This window comes from Amphiprion ocellaris, chromosome 12 (genome assembly GCF_022539595.1).
Source record: "Amphiprion ocellaris isolate individual 3 ecotype Okinawa chromosome 12, ASM2253959v1, whole genome shotgun sequence".
NCBI classification, from domain to species: domain Eukaryota; kingdom Metazoa; phylum Chordata; class Actinopteri; family Pomacentridae; genus Amphiprion; species Amphiprion ocellaris.
The window spans coordinates 16,119,264-16,142,817 of record NC_072777.1 but is presented as its reverse complement, the minus strand read 5'-3'; the positions used below and the strand labels follow the sequence as shown (position 1 = coordinate 16,142,817).

Here is a 23,554-nt window from a genome sequence, read left to right as displayed (position 1 = left end):
ATTCATCATCGGTATCATTATTCTTTAAGCTATTTGTGTTTGTTTTCATCGCAGTATGGTTTTACTGTTACAGACATTTTATTTTGTTGCCTAATAGATTTGAAATTGCCAACCAAAGTGCATGAAAAAGGTGTGTTGTGATTTTCTGACACAAACTGTGTCTACACTAGATCACATCACACAACTCAAAGTACAGCTACTTGTGCGTATCTGTCTAGTAATAGTTAGGCTCAGTTCACACTTGTGCTGTGTTGAAAATTATACAAAAAGGTTACTTTTTGACGACCTCATAATATTGCTGGAGTGACTTATACGAAAAGCAACCAGGGTACACATTAACACATGCAGACAAGCTGTTAAGTAGCTGTCAGATTACTGCTAGTCATCTTGAAATATTTTGTATTCAAGTAATGAAACTAATGCAGCGAACATGCTGATTATTTTCTAAAAAAAAGAAATCCCCGATTGTTTGGTTTGTGCAAATTTGGAAAATAGTGACAATATAATACAACTTTTCTGTCTGAGATGTACTTTTTTCTACTTAGGTAAGGAACAAATGTGGTTAGTGAATTTGTTTAATATCTAAAATACATGCCAGCTCATGTTTGTCACATGCTGTTGGTTTGTTTAAAAGTTTAGATAGGAAATCTAATTTCCATCCACTAAGTAATATAAATAAAGGCAGTCATGCTATGACAGCAGGCACCATAATGCATCAACAGACTGAGCCAGCAGTTATTGGACAAACTGCACTCAGATTAGCATTTCTTTTTGCCGACAAGTTAGTAAGGGTGAGTTTTTTGCCTTCCTGACATGTTTCAGCTACGTCTGCAGTCTTTCTCAAAGTGTCCTTGACACAATCATTTCCAAATCTTCCTCACAGTAGATTGATTATATTCACTTTGTATTTTTCTTACATTAGATTAGCATTTTTTTTTTTTTTTTTGCCGACAAGTAAGGGTGAGTTTTTTCCTCAGGACTCACTCATACTAACTTGTCGACAAAAAAGAAACGCTAATCTAATATCAGAAAACAACACAATGAACATTATCAATCTCCAACAGCACTCAGTTTGTAAAATGAAAAGCTGTATCTGGTCAAGATCTTGCCCATTCAGTAAAATTTACCAATGAAGCCAGTAAAATAGATTTTAAATGAGTGAGAAAGATAATCAGGTCACCAAGCTTCAAGAGGTTAGACAATGTTCAAAACTGTACTGCGAGTAAGACAGACTAACGAAGTAGACGCTTCTAAATATGCTGAAAGTAAAGAGGCATATGTCAATAGGCCGCTATATCTTTGCCAGATTCCCTCCTTGTCTTTGCTGGACATGCTGCTTTTCAAGCTGTTGAGTCTGCAGTCAGCCCATTTGTGCCATTCTGTCCTGGAAACCATCAGAAGCAACATTTTTCCATCTAAGATATCTTCAGTATTGAAAGAGGAATAATGTTATTGGCCAGGTGGGATAAAATACTGGAGGGGAGAGGGCAGTCTTTTGCATATTCAGTGCCTAAAACAGCATTTAGTAAATGAGCTCATTTGTGATTCAAACACTGCCTCCTGTGCCTTCACCTACTGAGTGTACATATGACACCTGATTTCCAAAGTTACTGAAGGTTAAGTCCTTCCTGTGCTGCTGCAGAGATGACACTGAGTCTGCACCTTGCTGAAGACAGGAAGTGATTTAGGTCTTTCAAGTGCGCCAGCAAATACCACACCACAGCCAGTCACATTTTCCATGCTGAGCAACAAAAAAAATGACAAACCACTTGACTGTGTTTAACAGCAGAGTTTGACACTACCTTATAACAAATATAGAAAGCCACACTCTGTCATGTTTTCCATGGCCTGACATTTGCAAAAGGAAAAACAACTTCTCAGTCCTGTGCAAGATCTTCAAGTTTCTAAAAGGATTTCCCTTATCTGGTTAAGAACTCAGACTGAAATAATAAAAAGCTTATAACATCTGTAAACCTTTCATGAACAGCAACAACTTTAATATTCACCTGCTCTAAGTTTCTTACAACAATTTGAGAGATGAACATTAATTTCATTTTGGCATCTTTTGTGTAAATGTAAAAGCACAGATAATACAAGCAGCACAAACTGAAAATAAGCATTAAATAATGAAAACAACTGTCTTGTACTGCTACAACACAAATATAGTTGATTTTTTCTATGCTCCTTCAAAACCTCAAAGTAAATTACTTGATAGATAAATGGTCTCTCATATGATATTTGATGATTTACATACAGTACTGTTCAAAAGTTTGGGCTCACTTAGAAATGACCTTATTTTTAGAAGAAAAGCATTTTTTTTCAATGAAGATAGCATTAAATAAATCAGAAATACAATCCAGACATTGTTAATGTGGTAAATGACTATTCTAGCTGGAAATTGATGATTTTTAATGAAATATCTATACAGGGGTACAGAGGCTCATTTCCAGCAACCATCACTCCTGTGTTTTAATGGTACATTGTGTTAGCTAATGGTGTTGAAAGGCTAATTGTAAACGAAAATGAAAAATAAATGTTAGCACATGAATAAAAGTGTGAGTTTTGATGGAAACCATGAAATTGTCTGGGTGACCCCAAACTTTTGAACAGTAGTGTATATATTCTAATGATGGAACAATAAGTAAATAATTCACAATTGCTGTATTTAATCCCATGCAGCCCAGCTATGTGGGATTCTACAGCATCTCTTCAACCTTAGCCAAAACCAGGAGAATGCTCCAGTGCTGTGAAATACATCCTTTATTGTTCCGGTACCAAAGATGTCTTCTCCATCTGCCCTCAATGATTACAGACTGGTTGTTGGACATCTTACATCATGGAAGTCCTGAAGGGACTGAGACTGACACTGCCTTCTTCAGCCAACAAAGCCACTGTGGCTATTGATGCTAATTCCTCAGTAACAACATAAAAAAACCCACAAATTTCCCCTAGTGGATTAATAAAGTATTTCTATTCTATTCTAAGCAGGAAATGTTTAAATAAACATGTTTCTCTTGTCCTTCCTACAATATAATGCCTAATCATTAACCAATGACTGAATAAACACTGAGTGCTTCCAGCCTGCTTGCCACATATAACATAATGGCATCTGACATTTGCTTCATCCTCATCCTAACATGTCATCATAAATAGTGTCACATCATAACACTCAATTTCTCATTAAATAGTTTTTTTTTACTATTTTGATAGTGAAGCCTTGGTTCACTCATTTATCTCACACTGAAAAAGAACCATACAATACAGTTGATGCAAAAACCATTATAGTATCAGCTTAACCAACCAATGAACTCAGCCACATTAGCAGAACTTGTCAGATTTACAGAACTCACCAGGTCATGCTACATCCTGTGTTTCCCAGTAGTTCTTTTGAACCAACTGAAAACCCCTCGCCTTACCCTGCCAAACATAGGTGGCCACTTCATATGTAAAACTCGTCTCTATAGCCAGTGTTTGCCAAGTCCATTTCTGGGCCACTGTAGAAACATGGTGGTGCTACACGGTGGACTCTGTGTAAGTAATGATCTTCCTTATATATATTATGTAACGATTTTCTACCATAGTATTACTCAAAGAGCTTTACAATGTTTTCCGTTCATCAGTTCACACACACACACACTCACATTCACAATCACACTCACACACAAATGGCAACAGAGCTGTCATGCAAGCTGCATGCTTGCCTTCAGGAGCAGCTTGGGGTTTGGTGTCTTGCCCAAGGACACTTTGATATGTAGAGGCCTGATCGAAACTACCAAACAACTACCTGAGCCACAGCTGCCCCATCCTCTCTGTACATACCAAGGGCTCATTCTCAAGCTGTTCATGAAAAAAGAACAATAATTATTTTCAGGTTATTACACAGTAATGAAAACGTAATTACACATGTTGTAGTCCAGTTTCTGGTTCCGGTTTCCATTTGGGTTGGGTTGTCCTAAATTATACACAGTGGAACTTGGATTGGATGTTAGATTTTATTTCCAGAATGAAATTCTAATCATAATGTGATATGGTCATCCATTTTACCATTACATATGCTACCAACATTACCGCTAACTATTATGACAGAAGCCGACTAAGCTTTCTAGTGAATGTTAGCTAATATGGTGAACAAACACCAGTCAACATTATATTTTTTAATAGCCTCTGTGCTGTCCTTCAGGCTAGCGTGTTCTACCAACTGGTAGGATTTCTTGATGTCAGTCACCTCCTTTATCTACCAATCGTACTACCAATGGAGGAGTTTGGTCTTCTACGATGCTGCCTGAGCCACTCTCTGAGCAGGTTGTAGGAAGCAGCAGTGGAATCTAACTCCTCCTGATGACTGGTAGGCCTCGATCATACTCCCAACACTTAGTGATATAAATGTGAAATAGGGGACTTATAAAGAGATAATAATTGAAATATAAATGAATTTCTACTGATGATTGTTCAATTACCCTTTAACACAATGAAATAGGAGTCATTAGGAATCCAATCAGCTTTGATCAGCTGGTCCATGCACACACAGGATAAATAGAGTACTCAGATTATATTTGGGGTTTTAATGCCAGTGAGACCCTGTCACCACAAAATGGGTTGCCGTATGGGGGTGTGCAGTCAGCCAACTTGGCAAGTGCTTAACATTACTCCTGCCAAAGACACCTACTTATTACTAGCAATAATCTTGTCTCCGCATCCTGCATACAGGTGACTTGTGTTGTCTTGACCATAGAAAAGGCATTCTGTCTTGTTCCTTTATGTTTAATACTAGAATTAAGTTATAGCTAGAGTTTTGTCACTTTACTTTTTAAAAGAGCAATTTTGTACTTCTATCCATCCATTATCTATATAACGCTTAATGCTCACTAGGGTCGTGGAGGGCTGAAGTCTATCCCAGCTGACTAGGCTGCAGGCAGGGTTCATGCTGGACAGGTCACTAGTCTATCACAGGGCTACATCACACTCGCATTCACACTGACGGAGAATTTAGAGTTACCAATTAACCTCATCATGTTTTTGGACTGCGGGACGAAGCCGGAGAACCAGGAGAAAACCCATACATGCGCAGGGGGAACATGTGAACTCCATGCAGAAAGATCCCGGAAAGGTCAGGACATGAACCGGGGATCTTCTAGCTACAAGGCAACAGTGCTAACCACCAAAAATGAGTAAGTGAGAAAGTAACGCTGTCATGGTGTCATTATCTCGGTGTTCCCCGTTCCTTCCCAGAGGAAAATTTTACTGCTCAAAGCTTGGTCTTCAATAGCTTGGGAGACAAAATTGGGATTTTCATTTTAGCATTGATTTAATTTAGATTTTCTCTAAAACCTTTCTCATTTTATTGATTTTTCCTAAAATTCATTAGGAGAAATACGTGAGACAGGAGGACAGTTAGCAACAGGAGTCATACTTGAGACTTAAACAAGATACTTTCCATACCTCAACTAATGACTTTTTTTTATTCAAGCTACATGTGAGCTAAATATTTATATACACCCACTTGCCATTTTATCAAAACTAATACAGTGGAGCTTGTTTGAAGTATAATCTGCAAACATTTTCAAACTTTCCTGGACATTCATAGTCTTGCACTAACAATGGTAGAACTCTTGGTGTTTATTCACCTTTATATGTTGAAAATAATGGTTTTGGAAAGTTACAGTAACTGTTCTTTCAAAAATAAGGACATTTCTAAATGACCCCAAACTTTTGAACGGTAGCATATAAAAATTAAATGCAAATGTGACATGTAAATTGAAAAATGGCTGTTGCAATTTACCAAAATAGTTTTATGGGAAAATTTACATAATCAGATCTCGTAGGGAAAGCTGAATCTAGGTATCAAGAATGGCAGAAATGCTTCTATTCTTCCAATATGTCATATACATATATAGTGTTTTGCTTCACAAAATACTTCATACCTGCATTAGTGCTGGTTAGTCAATGTAGGCTACCAGTCAAAAGTTTGGACACACCTTCTCATTTAATGGTTTTTCTTTATTTTAATGACTATTTACATTGGAGATTCTCACTGAAGACATCAAAACTATGCATGAACACATATGGAATCATGTATTAAACAAAAGACAGCAGCAGAGGTGATTCTTGGTCTTCCCTTGTTGGGGTGGTCCTCAAGTGAGACAGTTTCGTCGTAGCGCTTGATGGTTTTTGTGACTGCGCATTGGGATACATTCAAAGTTTTTGCAATTTTCTGGACTGACTGACCTTCAGTCATTTCTCTTTACTTAGCTGATTGGTTCTTGCCATAATACGGATTCTAACAGTTGTCAAATAGGGATGTCAACTGTGTACCAATCTGACTGCTAAACAACACAAGTGATGGTCCCAACCCCATTAAGAAAACAAGAAATCCACAAATTAACCTCGACAAGGCACACCTGTGAAGTGAAAACCATTTCAGGTGACTACCTTATGAAGCTCATTGAGAGAAGGCCAAGGTAATCAAAGCAGTAATCAAAGCAAAGGGTAGCTATTTTAAAACCTCCTGAGACCCGGACTATTCACTTATGTCCTTTATAATGGACATTTTGTTCACCTGTATATTTCTTAAGTATTTGGAGTTACCCTTCCAAGCCCTATTGTATTCTGTAGGGGACATCCTGGGCTTTCCAGTGATGTGTCATGTGATGGGTTTGCATGCTGGGAACTTTACTTTTTTTCCTGTATCAAGATGGCTGCTATACGAGCAACCACATTTTATGGAAAGAGGAGAGGTAAGTCAAATATTCATTATCTATTGCTATTTTTACCATGATAACTATATATATTCTTGTTCATAAATATGTTAAGAACAATATTTTTACATCTGAAAACAGTTTCGTTATTTATGTTTTGAAATAACAGGCCTTTAATGAATGTCAACTGTGGTGGACACCAGGACCATTTTAATGTAATCAATGACTGCATATTGTTGTAGGAGAAAGAAGTGAAGCAGAGAGGATTCTATACCAGATAGTAGAGGGAGATTCAGATTTGGAGCTTTCAGATGAGGAAAAGGATGCAGAAGATGAGTATCAGCCTGTGACAGATGATGATGAAGAAGGAGAAGAAGAAGATGCAGGAGAATCTGATGAGACAGAGTCAGAGCCAGAGAGGGAGCAACAAAGTCGTCGTGATCTATGGGCCAGGACTAGCTTGTATGTTTTATTTAGTTTCAGGCTAATTTATTACATTTTATCATCACGTTATATTATTGTAGTATTTGTACTATGTAAAGCTGTTAAAAATATGCAAGTTACTTAAAAATTTGCTTCTAAAGCTAGTCAATAGGGAGTCATATCACATCCATGACACTGAAATTACTGCATTAATTGAAACTGATGTGAAAAAATTTCACTGTTACTCTTTTTATTAACTTGAATTTTTTTGTGTGTTTTTTCTTGATCATCCATCATAATAGATTCACACCTGTGCTACCTGTGCTTCCTGGCTATCAAGATGACCCTAAAATTCGTGAATGCTGGAGTCCAATCCAGTTCTTTTTCACCGTACATTGATGACAAAATCTTTGTTGTACATTACGTTGTAATGTATTATTACATACATTTTGTCCTTGCAAGCAACAAGTCATAGAAGAGTGAGACAAAATTTTATTGTTTTTGTTCAAATTGAATGTGTTCTTGGGTGAATATCATTGTAAAGATATAATATGCTCCTTTTTTTTCTCATTTTCTACATTCAGTTCTATTTTCAGGCTGATATCGTCCTGCTGTCCTCTACAATGGGCATGCTGTGAAATTAAAATAAAAAATATTTTTAAAAAAATGAAAATTGTAAAGTGTTTTTTTAGGCCCAAATGGATAGGACATCACACAAAAAGAGAAATTGTAAGACACTTTTTTCCCTTGGTTCTCAGGAGGCTATAGAATCTAAAACATAAAACATATGTAGTTATTTCCATATGTGTTCATTCATAGTTTTGATGCCTTCAGTGAGAGTCTACAATGTAAATAGTCATGAAAACAAAGAAAAACCATTAAATGAGAAGGTGTGTCCAAACTTTTGACTAGTAGTGTATGTATAATTGGTGAACAAGTAATGGATATACTATTTCAGATATGAGCTAAATGTGTTAACTGCATTTAGTTTCTTGTAGCAGCTACTTTGAGGTCCAGGATGTATTGTGCACCATTCAGGTTCCATTTTACTGTTAACAGCTTACGTAGAGCAGGTAAAGGCGCCGTGTTTTCTTCGTCGAGCCTTCCGGAGAGACTTTTGATTGGCTGCCAGTGACATCATCCCTCTATACGTAAGTATGACTGAAGGCCGTTCAAGCGACAAGCCCCCCTCCAATCACAGAGCCAGGCAACCCGGCCAAGCCCCTCCCCCCGCAGGGCCGGACCTCACGGTACCCAGACCGTCACTTTGAATATTTATGAAGTCGCGAATTGGCTCTGATCCGCGTCAATCCCGTTTCGCGACTTCTGTAGGCTGGCAGACTTCCTTCAATATTATTACCGAGGAGCAGGGTAAAAGTAGCAAAAATGTTGCCGATACACAACAGCGGGACGGACTGAATGGAGCCAGCGTTGTCAGCGGAGATAATGCATCTGTCTATAGTCAACCGCGACACTTACCGCTGAGAAGAAATACAAGGCAAGTTTGGAATTAGTAGCACAAGTTGTTGAAATGCGCCGTCATAGCGATTTTAGGAGATTCTCTAATTATTGGATAAGAACATTAAATTGCTGCAACCACTTTTTAATCTTTGTTATCATTTTAATGACGTGTTTTATTACTGCCTTTGTGTTTATTTGGCTTTATCCAACCGCTGCGACAAAGTAATCCCTGCCTCTAAAATCAACCATCGCGTTTATATATTTATTATTTTCCTTTCAATTTTTATAAGGCATGGTGGTGTGAAATTGGATTATCTTCAGTCTGCAGCTCATCTAATCAGTTCCTCTCCTCCTGAAAGCCATATTACATTCTCGGCACGTTCTCATGCCGGTTTCTTCAATGAATTTGGCCGTGAATGATTTGTGATTTTGCTGAACCTGCACAGTGTTTAAAGGACGGTAGCGGTCGGGACAGGCAGAGCTCGGCGTTTGTCTGTACTCAACAGGCCAAGATGGCATGATTTTTAAAATGTCCAGGCTTCTAATCTAAAGGATCTGCCAGCCCCGTGTTTCCTAACCCGACTTTCTATTGGGATGAAAGACAAAACTGCGGTGTAGCGCTGATGCAGTATTTTATCTTACTCTTTCTCCCCTCATGTTATAGAAGCTTTGGATCAGACAGAGCAGAGTTGGGATGAAAAATTCACACGCATGTACAGTATGATTCATACTAATTACTTTTAAAGTGATTCAGTTACAGGAGCCTCTTGGATGATTTCACTGTTTATTATTAGTGGACAGCATGTCACCCCTAAATGTTCCCATCGCCCTAGGTGTTTCCCTGCAGGTGTTGACACTACTAATATTTGACTGCAGCATCTGTTTATGAGTTTGCATGTTGATCAAACAGAGAACAGGTCAGACTGTATGCTCTCAGGTTGTTCACTCATAGAATTAATCAGAAATCATTTCGCAAAACTGTTTACAGGCAAATATTTTAATGTTGTGGCTTACCCCGGTCTCCACAGATCAGCTTGTTGAGTTCTCCGTAAACGTCCAGCCCTCGGCCTCCCCATGCCTCCATCTCCTCTTGACGACAGAATTGTGGTGGCGCTGCCAAGGCCAATCCGACCTCAGGAACTCCAACTGCGCCTAGACACTAGCTACCTGGACTCCATTGCTACCAGCAGCAGCAGCAAGACAGTTATCAGCACCACCGTGGTGAAGATTCGGGCAACGGCCAATCTTGTAACGTATATGCCCTCATCCAAGGGCTCCACGCGCTCTTTGTCGTGTGGATGCAGCAGTGCCAGCTGCTGCTCTGTGACTACCTATGAGAAGGACAGCCCGAGCCTCAGCCACAGCCAGGTGAGTGCCAGCAGCCCCAACCTCAGCTATGCTGGGCCCCCCACCTCTATAGTCAGCAATCATGAAGCAGTAAGTGCCCCCACTCCCACCCCGGGCACGCCAAAGGCCCTGTCCACCGTGAGGCTCATCCACCCCAATGAGCTGGCCAAACGGATGACCTGCTGCTCCATGGGTCACCCTGTAGGGCCTATGCCAATCATTATTGACTGCCGGCCCTTCATGGAGTACAACAAGAGCCACATCCGGGGGGCTGTGCATATCAATTGCTCTGACAAGATCAGCCGGCGGCGGCTGCAGCAGGGCAAGATCACTGTGCTGGACCTCATCTCCTGCCGGGAGGCCCAGGATTCTCTTAAGGGCATCTTCTCCAAAGAGATTGTGGTTTACGATGAGAGCACCACAGACGCCAACCGGTTGACTTCCTCCCAGCCTCTGCATGTGGTTCTGGGTTCACTGAGGAGGGAGGGCAAGGACCCCATCATCCTCAAAGGTAACACTATTATTATAGGCATATCGAAGTTTGGGGAAGCAAGCACAATGAAAAGTGAAAAAGAAAAAGAAGGGTTTACTTCATAACAAAGCAAAGCCTCCTTTCTCTTTTCACATCACATTGCTTGATTCCCCCTAACTATGCCTACAATAGGCATTTCATTGGTGTTAGATTGACTCTGGAGTGACATAATCACTTTACACATCAGAAAGCAATGTCCGATTTACTAGCAGTAGAAGCTTAGTGGTAGTATAAGCTGATATGAAACTAGTGTGGTAGAATAATTCTGTGTGGAATGTGTGTAAAGCCTGTTCAACTTTAACCTTTATAGTTCTGGTCAACTGATATTGTCTATCAACGCAGTGGTTGTAGCTCCCTCATCCTGTGAGCTCTGTGCTGAAACATCACAGCAGTTATGATACCACATAAAACAGCTTTTGCACCTAGAATACAGTACATCAGTGTTTCTCAAATAGTGGAGCAGAGGCAGAGGCATGTCAAGGGGGGCGCGGGCGACTGGGAGGAAAAGGTCCGTCAACACGGAACTAATTAGCTGAACTATTGTTTTAACGTCGGCCTGTTTTTCGCGGCGTACAACAATACTGAAATTGTGCTGGCCCCATAGACTGTATATGCCATAGATATAAATAATAATAATAATAATGATCTTCTGTATATACCTATGGTATATGCACTGGCCGTTCAGACCCCAAGTACAGACTCCAGAGAACGGGAGAACGCATCGTTAATGTGCAGTCGGAACACCAGCGTACTTGATCACGTCACGTACTCGGCTCATCTCCTCCGATTATTTTTACCAGCAATGTCAAACATACGGCCTGTGGGCCAAAACCGGCCCACCAGACGGTCCATTTCGGCCCGCAGGACGACTTTACAAATGATAAAAATTACAACAACATTAACTGTAAATTTGTAAAGCTGTAAATTTAAAATAATTTCTAGAACTTGACAAGTTGTTCTGATCATGAAGTAAAATACTAGATTGTTCAGTTGCAGATACCTGTGACTGAATGTTTTGTGTTTTTGTAGATAAACTGTTATCTGGCAGTTACAATGCATGTGTAAATGATGAATTGAGGCATAATAGGCTACTGTTGAAACTGAACTTGTTTTCCTTAAGAAATTTCAGGTTCATAATATTTTGTAAAAAGATAGTTCATTAAATGTGAATATTTTCAGAATGTACTTTTTTGAACTAAAACAAAAGGGAAAAGTTGGAGCTGTGGTTATTTATAGGTTATTATGCTGTGATTTTACTGGTGGGGCCCACTGGAGATCGGATTGGATTTATGTGGTCCCTGGACTAAAATGAGTTTGACACCCCTGATCTTTACTGTGAAAAACAACAAAATGGAATCAGATAAAATAACACAGCCCTGCATATTCATGTTTTCACAGTTTCATATATATATATATATATATATATATATATACACACACACACACAAAGTTATTGGGGGGGCACGAAAGTTTTTTGTCCTCCAAAGGGGGGCCCGACAGAAAAAATTTGAGAACCACTGCAGTACATAAACATATGCACACTCTCTAGCAGCCCCGTGCATGACACTCACAGTGCTTTGGGTAGTGCTTGTGAAGCAGCTGTTTGTAAATAAAACAGCCTATTGAGATAGCTGTCCCTGGGTCACTGCCATGTTTTCTATCTTTGGTTTGTCTGTTTAAAGCTGGAGCACTATGTCATGGTTGGTGGCTGGGCTGTGCTTGTATTCTGAATGCCTCCAATCCACCGTCCAACCATGAGATCACAGCACCTTGATCTCTTCTCGTCTGTTCTTCTCTTCTTATTCTTGTTCTCCTATGTACTTTGATGGACGAGGTTCCTCTGCAGACTCTCATCCTGCATTGATTTCTATCTAAAGCTCGCCTCAGTGGGAGGAACAGGCAAACTGTCTTTCTCTTTCTTTCCCTGGTTTAATTTCTGCAAAATGCAAGCCATTCTCTCTGCTGAGGGGATCAAATGGCCCATGCTTTATCTTTTTTTGTCAACAGAGATGACAAATTTCTCCCTTTATATTTATGTCTTTGATTGCAGCTATGTTCCAGCCTATATGGGTATATGATCCAGTGGCTGACATTTCTTAAAAAACACCAAACTCAAGTCTTCACATCTTTAAAATACACTGCCAGTCAAAACTTTGGACACATCTTTTCTTTCAGTGGTGTTTACTTAATTATTTTCTACATTGTGGATTAATATTGAAGACATCAGAACTACAAAAGAATACAGATGGAATTATATTGTAATCAAAAAAAAGCGTTAATCTTCAGTATTAACCTACAATGTAAAAAATAATACAAATTAATAAAAAGCATTGAATGAGAAGTTTTGACTTGTAGCGTATATTGAGAACTTTTTAACTAGATGAGCAAAGTACGCATTTGCTACAAGCAGTAACTTTAGTGACTTATCTGGAACATACATGTTTGTATGCTCAGTTACCAGCATGTCTTAGTCATGAGTTATAATAATGCGTGGAAACACAAAATCTTCCGTGTCAGCCCTGCTTCAGCTAAGACTAGCAATAGGTTACAATTAGTCTGTCAGAATTGCCATAAGCAACATGGCAGTGGTGCTGGAAGGTTTTAAGTAAGTGCTGAAAACAACACGTTTGTGATGTAGGAGGCCTTGCGAGGCAGAGTCGACACTTTCTAAACAGGAACTGTGCCAGTGGCTTATGAAAGTGAAGCAGTGAAGTGAAAATTCCCATATTTTCGGTCACATCCTGCATATTTCAACAGCGTGCTGCTTCCGGAACTATCTGCTGATATTCTCAGTTAACTATGAGAAGTGTTATTTATCAGTTGGGTTTTTGGTCCCACTGAAACAGTGCTGGTTCAGTGTGAGCCAAAATAGGCTTATTTGTTCACTATGTGGCTAGCTTATTCACTACACTATTTGTGTATGATAACCAAATGATGTTAGTTTCCAAATAGATAGTGGCAGATAAACACCACAATATTGGTATTAGTATATGTGTTGAATTGTGAGGTAACAAACTGCAATAGAGTTGTGCTACAGATTATGTTTGATGTATTTAAAAAAAAGAACGTCTCTATTACCAGAGATCAGGGTATATTATTTATTTATTTATTCATTGATTTTTTTTTAAACCGGCCTGCTCAGGACATGTGTAATATTAGTGATGGGTTTGTAGAAAAATATTATATTGGCCAAAATATAATGATAATAATAATAATAATAATAATAATAATAATAATAATAATAATAATAATAATAATAATAATAATAATAATAATATAGAGTGCTTAACACATTTATTAGACCACCTGTCATAGAAACGAGAAAACACAAATATTTCAGAAATCTGTCATTAACTTGTTGCAAACTAAAAATTGTATTTTTTTTTATTAGGCAAATGACAAACTGGAACAACTAATAGTCCTTATTCACATATATTCACCAAAAATCCTAATATTTTGTATGTCCTCCTTTGGATCTGATAACAGCTTGCATTCTTGCTTCTATTGTTTTTATATTCTTTTCCACAGTCTCTTTTTTATTGAGTTCCAAATAGTTTCTAGCTGTTCCCAGAGACTTGGTTGAAATTTTGGTGTGATCTATTTTTGAATTCAATAAATCCCAGATCTGTTCAAAAGGATTCAAATCTGGACTTTGACTTGGCCAGTTCATTAGTTCCAGTACTCCAGATTCATTTATCTTGGTCCAGCCATCTCTTCACAGCTTTAAAGTATGATTGGAATCATTGTCTTCTTGGTATCTGAACCCACGACCAATCAGGTTCAATCCAGAAGGGTTTCCATGATGCACTGCAATGTTGTGGTAGACCGTTTAGTTCATGATACCATGGATTTGAAGTAATTTCCCTATGACGTTTCCACAAATGGAACCCCTTACCATAATGGAATCTCCACCGTGTTTCACTGTGAGTCAGTGCATCTATCATCAAAACGTTCTCCAGCTTTTCTGTGGACATAAACACGATAATGCTGACTGAAGACTTCAAACTCGGAGTCGTCCATCCAGAGTACCTTCTTCTCTGGATCTACAGTACAGTGTTTTTGCTCCCTGGCAAATTTGAGACGTTTTTGGATGTTTACAAGCCTCAGTAATGGCTTCTTCGTAGCTATTGTTTCCTTTAAGCCTTGTTCCTTCAGTCGTCTGCTTATGGTCATTCTGGAGACTTTCTCAGATTCTGATTTAGAAACGGGCTGGTGGTTAGCAATTTCGCCTTGCAGCAAGAAGATCCCTGGTTTGTGTCCCGGCCTTCCTGGGATCTTTCTGCATGGAGTTTACATGTTCTCTTCCTTGGTGCATTACCAGTCTCTGCAATCGAGTCCAAGGCATACTTGACCACACAGTGAGAACACTTTCTGTCTTTCCCTGTTTGTCTCAAAGACCATCCAGCATCAAGAAGTGCTTTAATATGGACTCTGTCTTTCTCAGTGAGTTCCCAATGCTTCACCATTTTGAATAGGAGTGAGGAATTTACACTGAATTCAGTTTGAGCCAGCACACTGGCATTCTCTGAGAAGTCAGAAATTAATCAAAAATAACATACAACCACTAAAACACATTTTTCTCTTCAGGAATACAAGTAAATACCCGTAATTTGGCAACTCAATCAACATATAATAATATGCTTTACTGCTTTTTTTTCGGTTTTTCTTTTTTTTTCTTTTTTGCAAAACGGTACATTTGAAAATTTATGGATAACAGAAATAATTATATTTTAGCATTAAAGATGTAATTTTGATTAAAGCACATACTGGCAGATTAACCATTACAGAAACCGAAAAAATATTTTGGTAATCAGCAATACTGTTAATTTAGGGCGGCGGTGGCAAACACCTTACACTGGGTGGTGGTCTAATAAATTGGTTAAGCACTGTACATCAACTGAAATTTAGACAAATGTTGTAAACATAAGTCCGAAATACTGTCATCTTTTGAAATTGTTGTGGCCTAATATGTCAGCACACATTTGCTGAATTATATATCCTGTTTACAAATTGTGTTTGTTTTACCTTTAGCTCTACTGTACCATACTGTACTATGGTTTATTTGAGCTTTTTATGGAAAGAAGCTTCCTGCTGCAGCTGACAACAAGGATGATGAGCAAAACTGAACCACGAAAATAAAACTGTCTTAACAGCAAAACAAGGAGCTAAAAGAAGCTAAAATTGTTTCTAGAGTTGAGAACATACGGAGAATACACATTGTAATTTCTTTTTTTTTTTTTTTTACTTTAATAGCATGCATGGGTGCAGTTTTAATTTTGAAATATATAATGTATACATATTGGCCTCAAAATTCCAACATTGTTTAGTCTACAATTCTAAATACAGCACATCATGAATATGGAAATGCATCACAAATAGCTTGGGAGTGACTGTGATGTCGTGGCTTATGACTTTTTAAATAATTTTGCAAGCACAGAAAATGTTGGCATCTAGTTGGAGCATTGAGCAGCTAAAGAGCCAGATATTTCCCTCAGGAGCAAAAACAGCTAAAGGAACACTGACTATTGGGCAAATTGGACATTTGTTAAGTTAACAGAAACAAAACGAATATCTGTAAAAAAGCCACTATTTGCTAGCAGAACAATCTACCAGGGGGTGATATGTTAGTGTTGGTGTTTACAGCTTGTTTTTGCTTCCCCTAAGTGACAAAGAATTAAATTATTGCATATTTAAATGTATGTTAATTAATTGTAAGATTTTTTGATCTGCTGTTGCTTTCTTTTTACTTAATCCTTTAAGTATCTGAACTTCATGTATGATAACTAAAGACAATTGATATATAATTTTATGCTATTTGTAAGTGTTTGATTAAGTTAGGGAAAAATCTGAATGTCTTAAAATTGGTTTCAGACTTTTATTGAAATATAGCTCTTTCTTAACTCTAAATCTGAAAATGAAAGAAGGAAGAAAAATTGTCCAATTTCGTTGAAATTCCCCCAACATCTTGTTGAGTTTGGTGTCTCAGTTCCTGTAAACACATCCCTTTGTTTAAATTACTATGACACCCCATTATAGCTTGGTCACTGTCACAAAAAGCACAGAGCGCAGTACTCCACCAAGACTGCTCAGCTGTATGATTTCCAATGGATGAACAATTGTGAACAATTTGTGGTCCACAACGGTCGATTTGTAGTAGGATCACAATCATGTGATCGTCATGGAGGATGTAGTGTTCACTTGTAATCATCGTTACAGTGACGCCGTGCTGCTATCTCGCAATGATCCAGCAATCTTGAACAAATCCGTGGATCCGGACAATAAGCCACATCACTGCCAAAATCTAATCACTTGGTCCTTGTGTCATTTCTGACTTTCCCTGAAAAATTCATCCAAATCTTTTAGTCCATTTTTGAGTAATGTTGCTCACAGACAAACACACAGACAAAACATTGCCGATAGTCACATAACTCCACTGTGTTCCTTGGCGGAGTAATAATGTGTTTGAACTGAGGTCTCTGTTGGTGGTTAACAGTTGCACGATTTCATACACTGTCCAAAATTTAACAGGAGATTCCCACCACTGTTTGCAGTGTTAACAATACATGAACTGATATTTCGTCCCCCTTCAAATGCTGACGGGAAACTTTAGCTGGTTGCATTAAGGCTAATTCATGCTTTTGGTTTAGTTGTCGGCATCCACAAAGCTTGTGTGGCATGATTGTTGTCATCCCCCCAGTTTGCGAGGGTCTGTGCAGACTGTTCACCCAACAAGAATACTGAATGCGCTCATTGTATGTTTGGTAAAGTCCCACTTGGTCTAGCGGTTAGGATTCCTGGTTTTTACCCACGCGGCCTGGGTTCAACTCCTGGTATGGAAACTGCTCTTTTTAGGGGGCAGTGGTGGTGCAACGGAGGCACTGTTGGGCCCTTGAGCAAGGCCCTCAACCCTTCCTGCTCCAGGGGCGCCTCTGGGGATTAATAAAGGTAGGAAAAAAAAAAGGAGAGACTGTTTGTGGAGATTATTGGTCAACCACACCTTTATATTTTTTCATCACAAGAGTTTAAAATAAAGTAGTTGCTGCTAGGCTTTGGAGGAGCTTTGTTTGTATATGCTGTCATCAACGGAGCGTAAACACAGTAGGTAGTACTCATTTCTCCCGAAATCCTCTGCCATGTTCACATACTGTGCACGGCACATGTCAGGAATAATCACAGATTCAGTACTACCTTCCTTGTGTGTTTTTTCTGTGTTCGATATTAGGGGAAATGCAATGGACTGTGTAGCACACCGGTGTGGCTCTATTGGATTATGAACAGAGCCATATCCACAGTCCGTACTGGTCCAAACAGATGCAAAACAGTTATTTGGATAAGTACACAGATGCAGTGAATAGTCCATTTAACATTCAGTATATCTGTCTACCTACAGAATAACAAGTCAACAGATGACTGTCTGGAAACTATGTGTTCTTTTGGATATTTCTCAAGTTCTCAAAATAAGTTGATTAGGGAGCTGATCCCTCCATACTAATCCAATACTCAAATTGAGCCATACAAGCAAAGTTTCATTGTCCTGCTCAGTGGTAACATGTGTCATGTGGAGGTCAGAGACATGACCACATGTAGTTTTTGGAATGCACAACTCCAGTGGGAATTGAACCTTTAACCCGTGCTGTGTTAGCTCAGTGCTCTATCCACTGAGACCAAAAGAAGTCCAGTTTGTCTTCAGAAGGGAGATGGTATAGAAAAAATGAAAAAAGATAAACAAGGAAATGTGTATTCACTTTGAACTCTTCAGCCTGTCAATGAAACACAAAGTGTACCAAATTGTAGAGATGATCCGCATTGCATTTATATCACATTCTTTCTCTTTGTTTCCACAGGAGGCCTTAGCTGCTTTAGGCAGAGCCACGAAAACCTGTGTGAGCACTCACTGCACCTTCATGAGGGCTTGGACACAGGTGCAGCTGCTGGCATGACAGGGGTTCTACCTCATTCCCTGCCCACCACCCCAGATATAGAGAATGCCGAGCTGACACCAATCCTGCCTTTTCTCTATCTGGGGAATGAGCAAGATGCTCATGACATTAACCTGCTGCAGCGCTTGAACATCGGCTACATCCTCAATGTGACCACCCACCTGCCACTGTATCACTATGAAACGGGGCTCTTCATCTACAAGCGTCTGCCTGCCACTGACAGCAACAAGCAGAACCTGCGGCAGTATTTTGAGGAGGCTTTTGAATTTATTGGTATGAAACCTGCCACTTAGCTTTGCATTAGATGTTTATACTGTAGATGTGTAAGCTAAAAATACTCTCTGCCTTGCAACATTTTAAGACAAAGGAAGTTCCTGATTAGATGTCATACTGCAGGTTGAATGGAGCTGAAGGCAGTTAAATGTCGAATGTTTTATAATATTTAATGTGAATATTTGTTCTCAGAAATAGAACTAATAAACATATCCAATACTGCATACAAAAATAAGCAACATTAGAAATGATTGTTTATTGCTGTTCTCATTATCCACCCTGTAATTAGAACAATTATTTTTTTCTGAATTCTAGTTCAGAAAGGAAGAATTATGACATTGATATAAATTACGTGTTTATAACAGCTCACTCTTACTTGCTCTGAGTACAGTTGCCCGACATTTTTGAAGTTACAGACAACTGAGGCTTCGGAGATTAACATTACTCTGAAATTCTGGATTCATGGGACAAAATTAAAAGACATGGTTTTAGCCTTCATTTAGTTTTAGATTTATATATTAGTCCTAATCACGACTTATGCATGTGGTTAAGGAGGTATTTTCTTTCTTCTTTTCCCTGATCCCGATTCCTTACGTTGGGGTATCTAGGGTATCTATATATCACCAAGAGCTCACAATCTGTTTTTCTCAAAATTAAAATCTTACTGCATGGAACTCATGCAGAACTATTGTGTCTTAGTTTGCAAATGTGTATTTCCACAATCAAAGAAAAAAATTTTTGCTTAGTGCAGATGAAAAATGCCTGTGTTAGTATTTATGTTACCAGTCTGCTCTAACACTTGACAAAATTAAGTAGAACATGGATAGATAATGTATAGATAAAAGGCCATTTACTGTTTGAATTGTGGTAATACCTTACTTGAAGGAATACAAACATATTTTTCTCATAAAAAAAAAAAAGTTCTAATTGTTGATTGTTGTCTAGACACAAGCAGCCATTTTAATTTATCCAAACTGTTTCATTGCTCATTTCTGCAGAGGAAGCACACCAAGCAGGTATGGGCCTTCTGATCCACTGCCAGGCAGGCGTATCTCGTTCAGCCACCATTGTGATTGCCTACCTGATGAAGCACACCTGGATGACCATGACAGATGCTTACAAATTTGTCAAAACCAGGAGGCCCATCATCTCCCCAAACCTCAACTTCATGGGCCAGCTGTTGGAATTTGAGGAGGATCTTAACAATGGAATAACGCCACGAATTCTCACGCCAAAGCTGATCGGTGTAGAAACCATTGTCTAAATGAAGCCCTTGTTGCGGTGCGCACACTTGTACTCACTGTCACAGGAACTGGCTGCTTTTTGAGCCAGTATGGAGTACTTGAGAGAGGCACTGTATTCTTCTGAAATCTTCTCATGCTCATCTTGGACTCTATAGAGTGCCAAAGCTTTGGGTGAGTGGTGAGGAGAAATGCCAAAAAATCCCTACTGTTTAAACCTTGCTGAAGTCCTGGAAGAGAAGACAAGTTTAACAGATATATGGAGAGGAAGTGGTCAGTGGGAAGATTTCCATTTGTGATCGCAAAGGAGCACATACAAGCAAGAAGAAAATCTGGAAAACATTATTCTTTGTGCTTAGGGGCAGTTACTGTCATGAGCCACTTCTACAGCTCACACTGTGGCCCAAAGTTTCTGTCTGCAGACTCAGGCGGGATTGGCAACAGTAGTGCCTGTCAAATTATTTGAAAAATGAAGACTTTTTTGGTGTGTTACTGTTCTATTTTTATACGAGACTGTGTGGAGATGACCATAATGAGCCAACAGCGGCTTACTGTGCAATAATTTCAGATTGGAATGCAACTGAGACCTTAATCTTATGTGTATATATTGAAGATGATTATAAAACAGTTCCAGCTCTTTGCTGAAGTACCCTTTTGATGTTCATGTAATTCTTGTTGTTCAGTTCTATACATTTATGTTCATGGTGCACACAGTTGCGCTGTAAGATGTCTACGAGAGACAGAAAAAATGGGGTTGTGTTTTGTAGCTGAACTACAAATGTGTGTGTATGTGTGTGTATATATATATATATATATATATATATATATATATATATATATATATATATATATATATATATATATATATATATATATATATATATATATATACACACACACATTTATACACTACCATTCAAAAGTTTGGGGTCACTTAGAAATTTTCTTATTTTTGAAAGAAAAGCTTTTTTTTTCAATGAAGATGATGTTAAATGAATTCGAAATACAGTCTAGACATTATTAATGTGCTAAATGACTGGAAACAGCTGATTTTAATGGAATATCTACATAGGGGTACGGAGGCTCATTTCCAGCAACCATCACTCCTGTGTTCTAATGCTACATTGTGTTAGCTAATGGTGTTGAAAGGCCAATTGATGATTAGAAAACCCTTGTGGAGTTATGTTAGCACATGAATAAAAGCGTGAGTTTTCATGGAAAACATGAAATTGTCTGGGTGACCCCATGCACGGTAGGGTGTAAACACATATATGTATGGCATATGAGCTTTTCTATGCATGGCTGCTGGCAAATGAAAGAACGCTTTGAAATAATTTGCGATTATTGTAAAACAGGGATACTGGAGATGATTTATGTAACACAACACAAAAATTTCACTGCCTGCTTCTCCTTGTTTCGTCCGTTCATATACAAGCCAGCTATGTTGTATTGGACTTTGCTGTGTTGCTGTCCCTGTGTTGCTAGATCTTATGTTCTTATCAACAGCCAGTATTTTGAGCTATGATGCAGCCCATTCTAAGGTAGCAGAGTTGAGGTACAGACTTAAAACAAGCATACACTTCGTCTTGTGGGTCACAGTTTAGTGTGACAGTGGTGGTACAGTAGAGCACCATTACCCTCTTCTAGTGTTTTGCGGCTCCCTGTCCCTGTAGGCAAGCCCTGTCACGTGCTGCTCCAGTGCCTCTATAGTTGCCTTAATTCATGTGTCACCACTGGGCCTGCGCATAGCACTCCCAACACCATCACATACAGATGTATACACAACACACTGAGGTGGAATTTTAGCCCCCAGGCAAGACTACTGAGCACCTCCTTGTCTCTGGGTAACAACAACTTCAATTGTAATTAAATACCTAATTGTATTATTTCTGCCGTTATTGATCAGTATGTGGAATGTAAAACAATTGCAATCACATATGCTAAAAACTTTGTTGTAAAAAATTCCTAAACTGTAACCCTGACCTAGTGGTGGCAATTGAAAGAGAAACTGAGCATCACCGTGAATTTTAAATCAACTTGGCACTAAATAGCACAGTGGTATAAAGTATATGTGCACAGAAAGTTTATCCTCATCCCGATATATCTATACTCACCTCTGACCCATTTTTTACAAAAAATGTATGCAGATAGAAGTGAAAAGTTTAAAAAATATTCTGCTTCTTCATACATTAATTCTGCGTGCTGCAGATTTTCTTATTGTTGGTGCACAGATTCGTTTGTATTTCACCCTCGTTAGTTTTCACACTTTTCATTATCTCATCTTTTGACAGGTTTAATGATAAAAAGGGAACCTTTGATCTGCCTTGGTAGAACGCATGTGTTTTAGGCTTATTTCAATCATTTCTACCCAGCCAAGCACAGTATAAAGAGCTCTTCTCAAAAAGAGTGTAAGGCCATAAAAATTTAGCATTTAAAAATTTTATGTATCAGCTTTGTTGTCTGAAAGTTCTAAAAATGTCTAAAATTTTAACTGTGCTTTTTGAAAAATAGTCTTGATTTTGCCTCTAAACCTCATGTCTTTGATCTAATTGGTTTTAATCGGATACACTGAAGGGCTGTAAAGGTTTTTCCAAGACATAAAATTGTCAAATATTTCACATGAAGTACAAAAATCCAAAGATTAGATCTAAAAAAAATGCTAATAATTTTTTAGAAAGAAAGAAAAGAAAAGAAAAATGTTTTACTTCTTCCCAAGTTGACTTGAACCAGGCTTCTCACAAATTCTGATTTTGTTCTGTTTATGCTCATGTTGTTCTTGTGGTTTCAGTTTAGCTCTCCATCATCTGCATGAAAATGAAGGCATAAAATGAAGCACAGGGCTAACAATATCATTATTACAGAAGTAAAACCAACATCTATTTTGCAATATACGCACTGCGAACCATTAGACCATTACAAGTGAATCCAAAAGTTTAAAAAGTGTCTCTGTTAGTAAGTTTAGGGAGAATACAAGTTTTTATAGCATCTTGACTACATACACACTGTGCTCTCAATATGACTTTACAACACCAACATTCACAACAATAAGCTTGAAATATCCCTCATAAGAAATTCCATGCTATGCAAAAGTTGTTCCAGGTTGTATCCAACTATTATAAAATTATTTTGTGAGGTCTTCGCGAACATATCGAGCATGAATATCAAGTTTGCAGCCTCAAAATGAAGTGAGATATAAGTGTGACTTAAAGACAAATTTAAAAATGTCTGTGTTCTTACCTGTGTTTTTTTGCTGGTGTCTACTGGTGCTTTACAATATATCTGAGTATGATGAAAAAAAAAAGGCTCATAATAACCATTTACCACATTTGTAGCTTGTGCTTTTAAGTTCAGTGAATACAATTTGCTTTGTTTGTCATCTGATCCAATGTTATAAACAGATAAATGTACCTTTTCATCCCACCTGGTGGTTCCTAAAATCACAGTGGCACATGGCTTCTGTATGTAATGATCTATTTGACTGAATAATGTAACTGTGGTACTGAATGCTACTCTTTGGTTGGAAAGACAGCATGCTGTGTGCTCCTGTCTGTGAGACATACTCGCAGTCATTAGGTGCTGTCTGTCTTTCCCACACTCCTCTTTCTGTAGAGGTCAGAGCCTGATTGACAGCTTCAAAAAGCA

General features: G+C 38.5%; 1 protein-coding gene across 1 annotated transcript; it reads left to right on the top strand.

Annotated features, from left to right (window-relative positions):
- The first annotated feature begins 8,386 nt into the window (after positions 1-8,386).
- Positions 8,387-20,581, top strand: dusp10 (dual specificity phosphatase 10). The gene is made up of 4 exons (XM_023264348.3): positions 8,387-8,616; positions 9,608-10,437; positions 18,303-18,671; positions 19,670-20,581. The coding sequence occupies exons 2-4, from the start codon at positions 9,654-9,656 to the stop codon at positions 19,933-19,935; spliced, it is 1,419 nt and encodes a 472-aa protein (XP_023120116.1). The 5' UTR covers positions 8,387-8,616; positions 9,608-9,653; the 3' UTR covers positions 19,936-20,581.
- Positions 20,582-23,554: the final 2,973 nt, after the last annotated feature.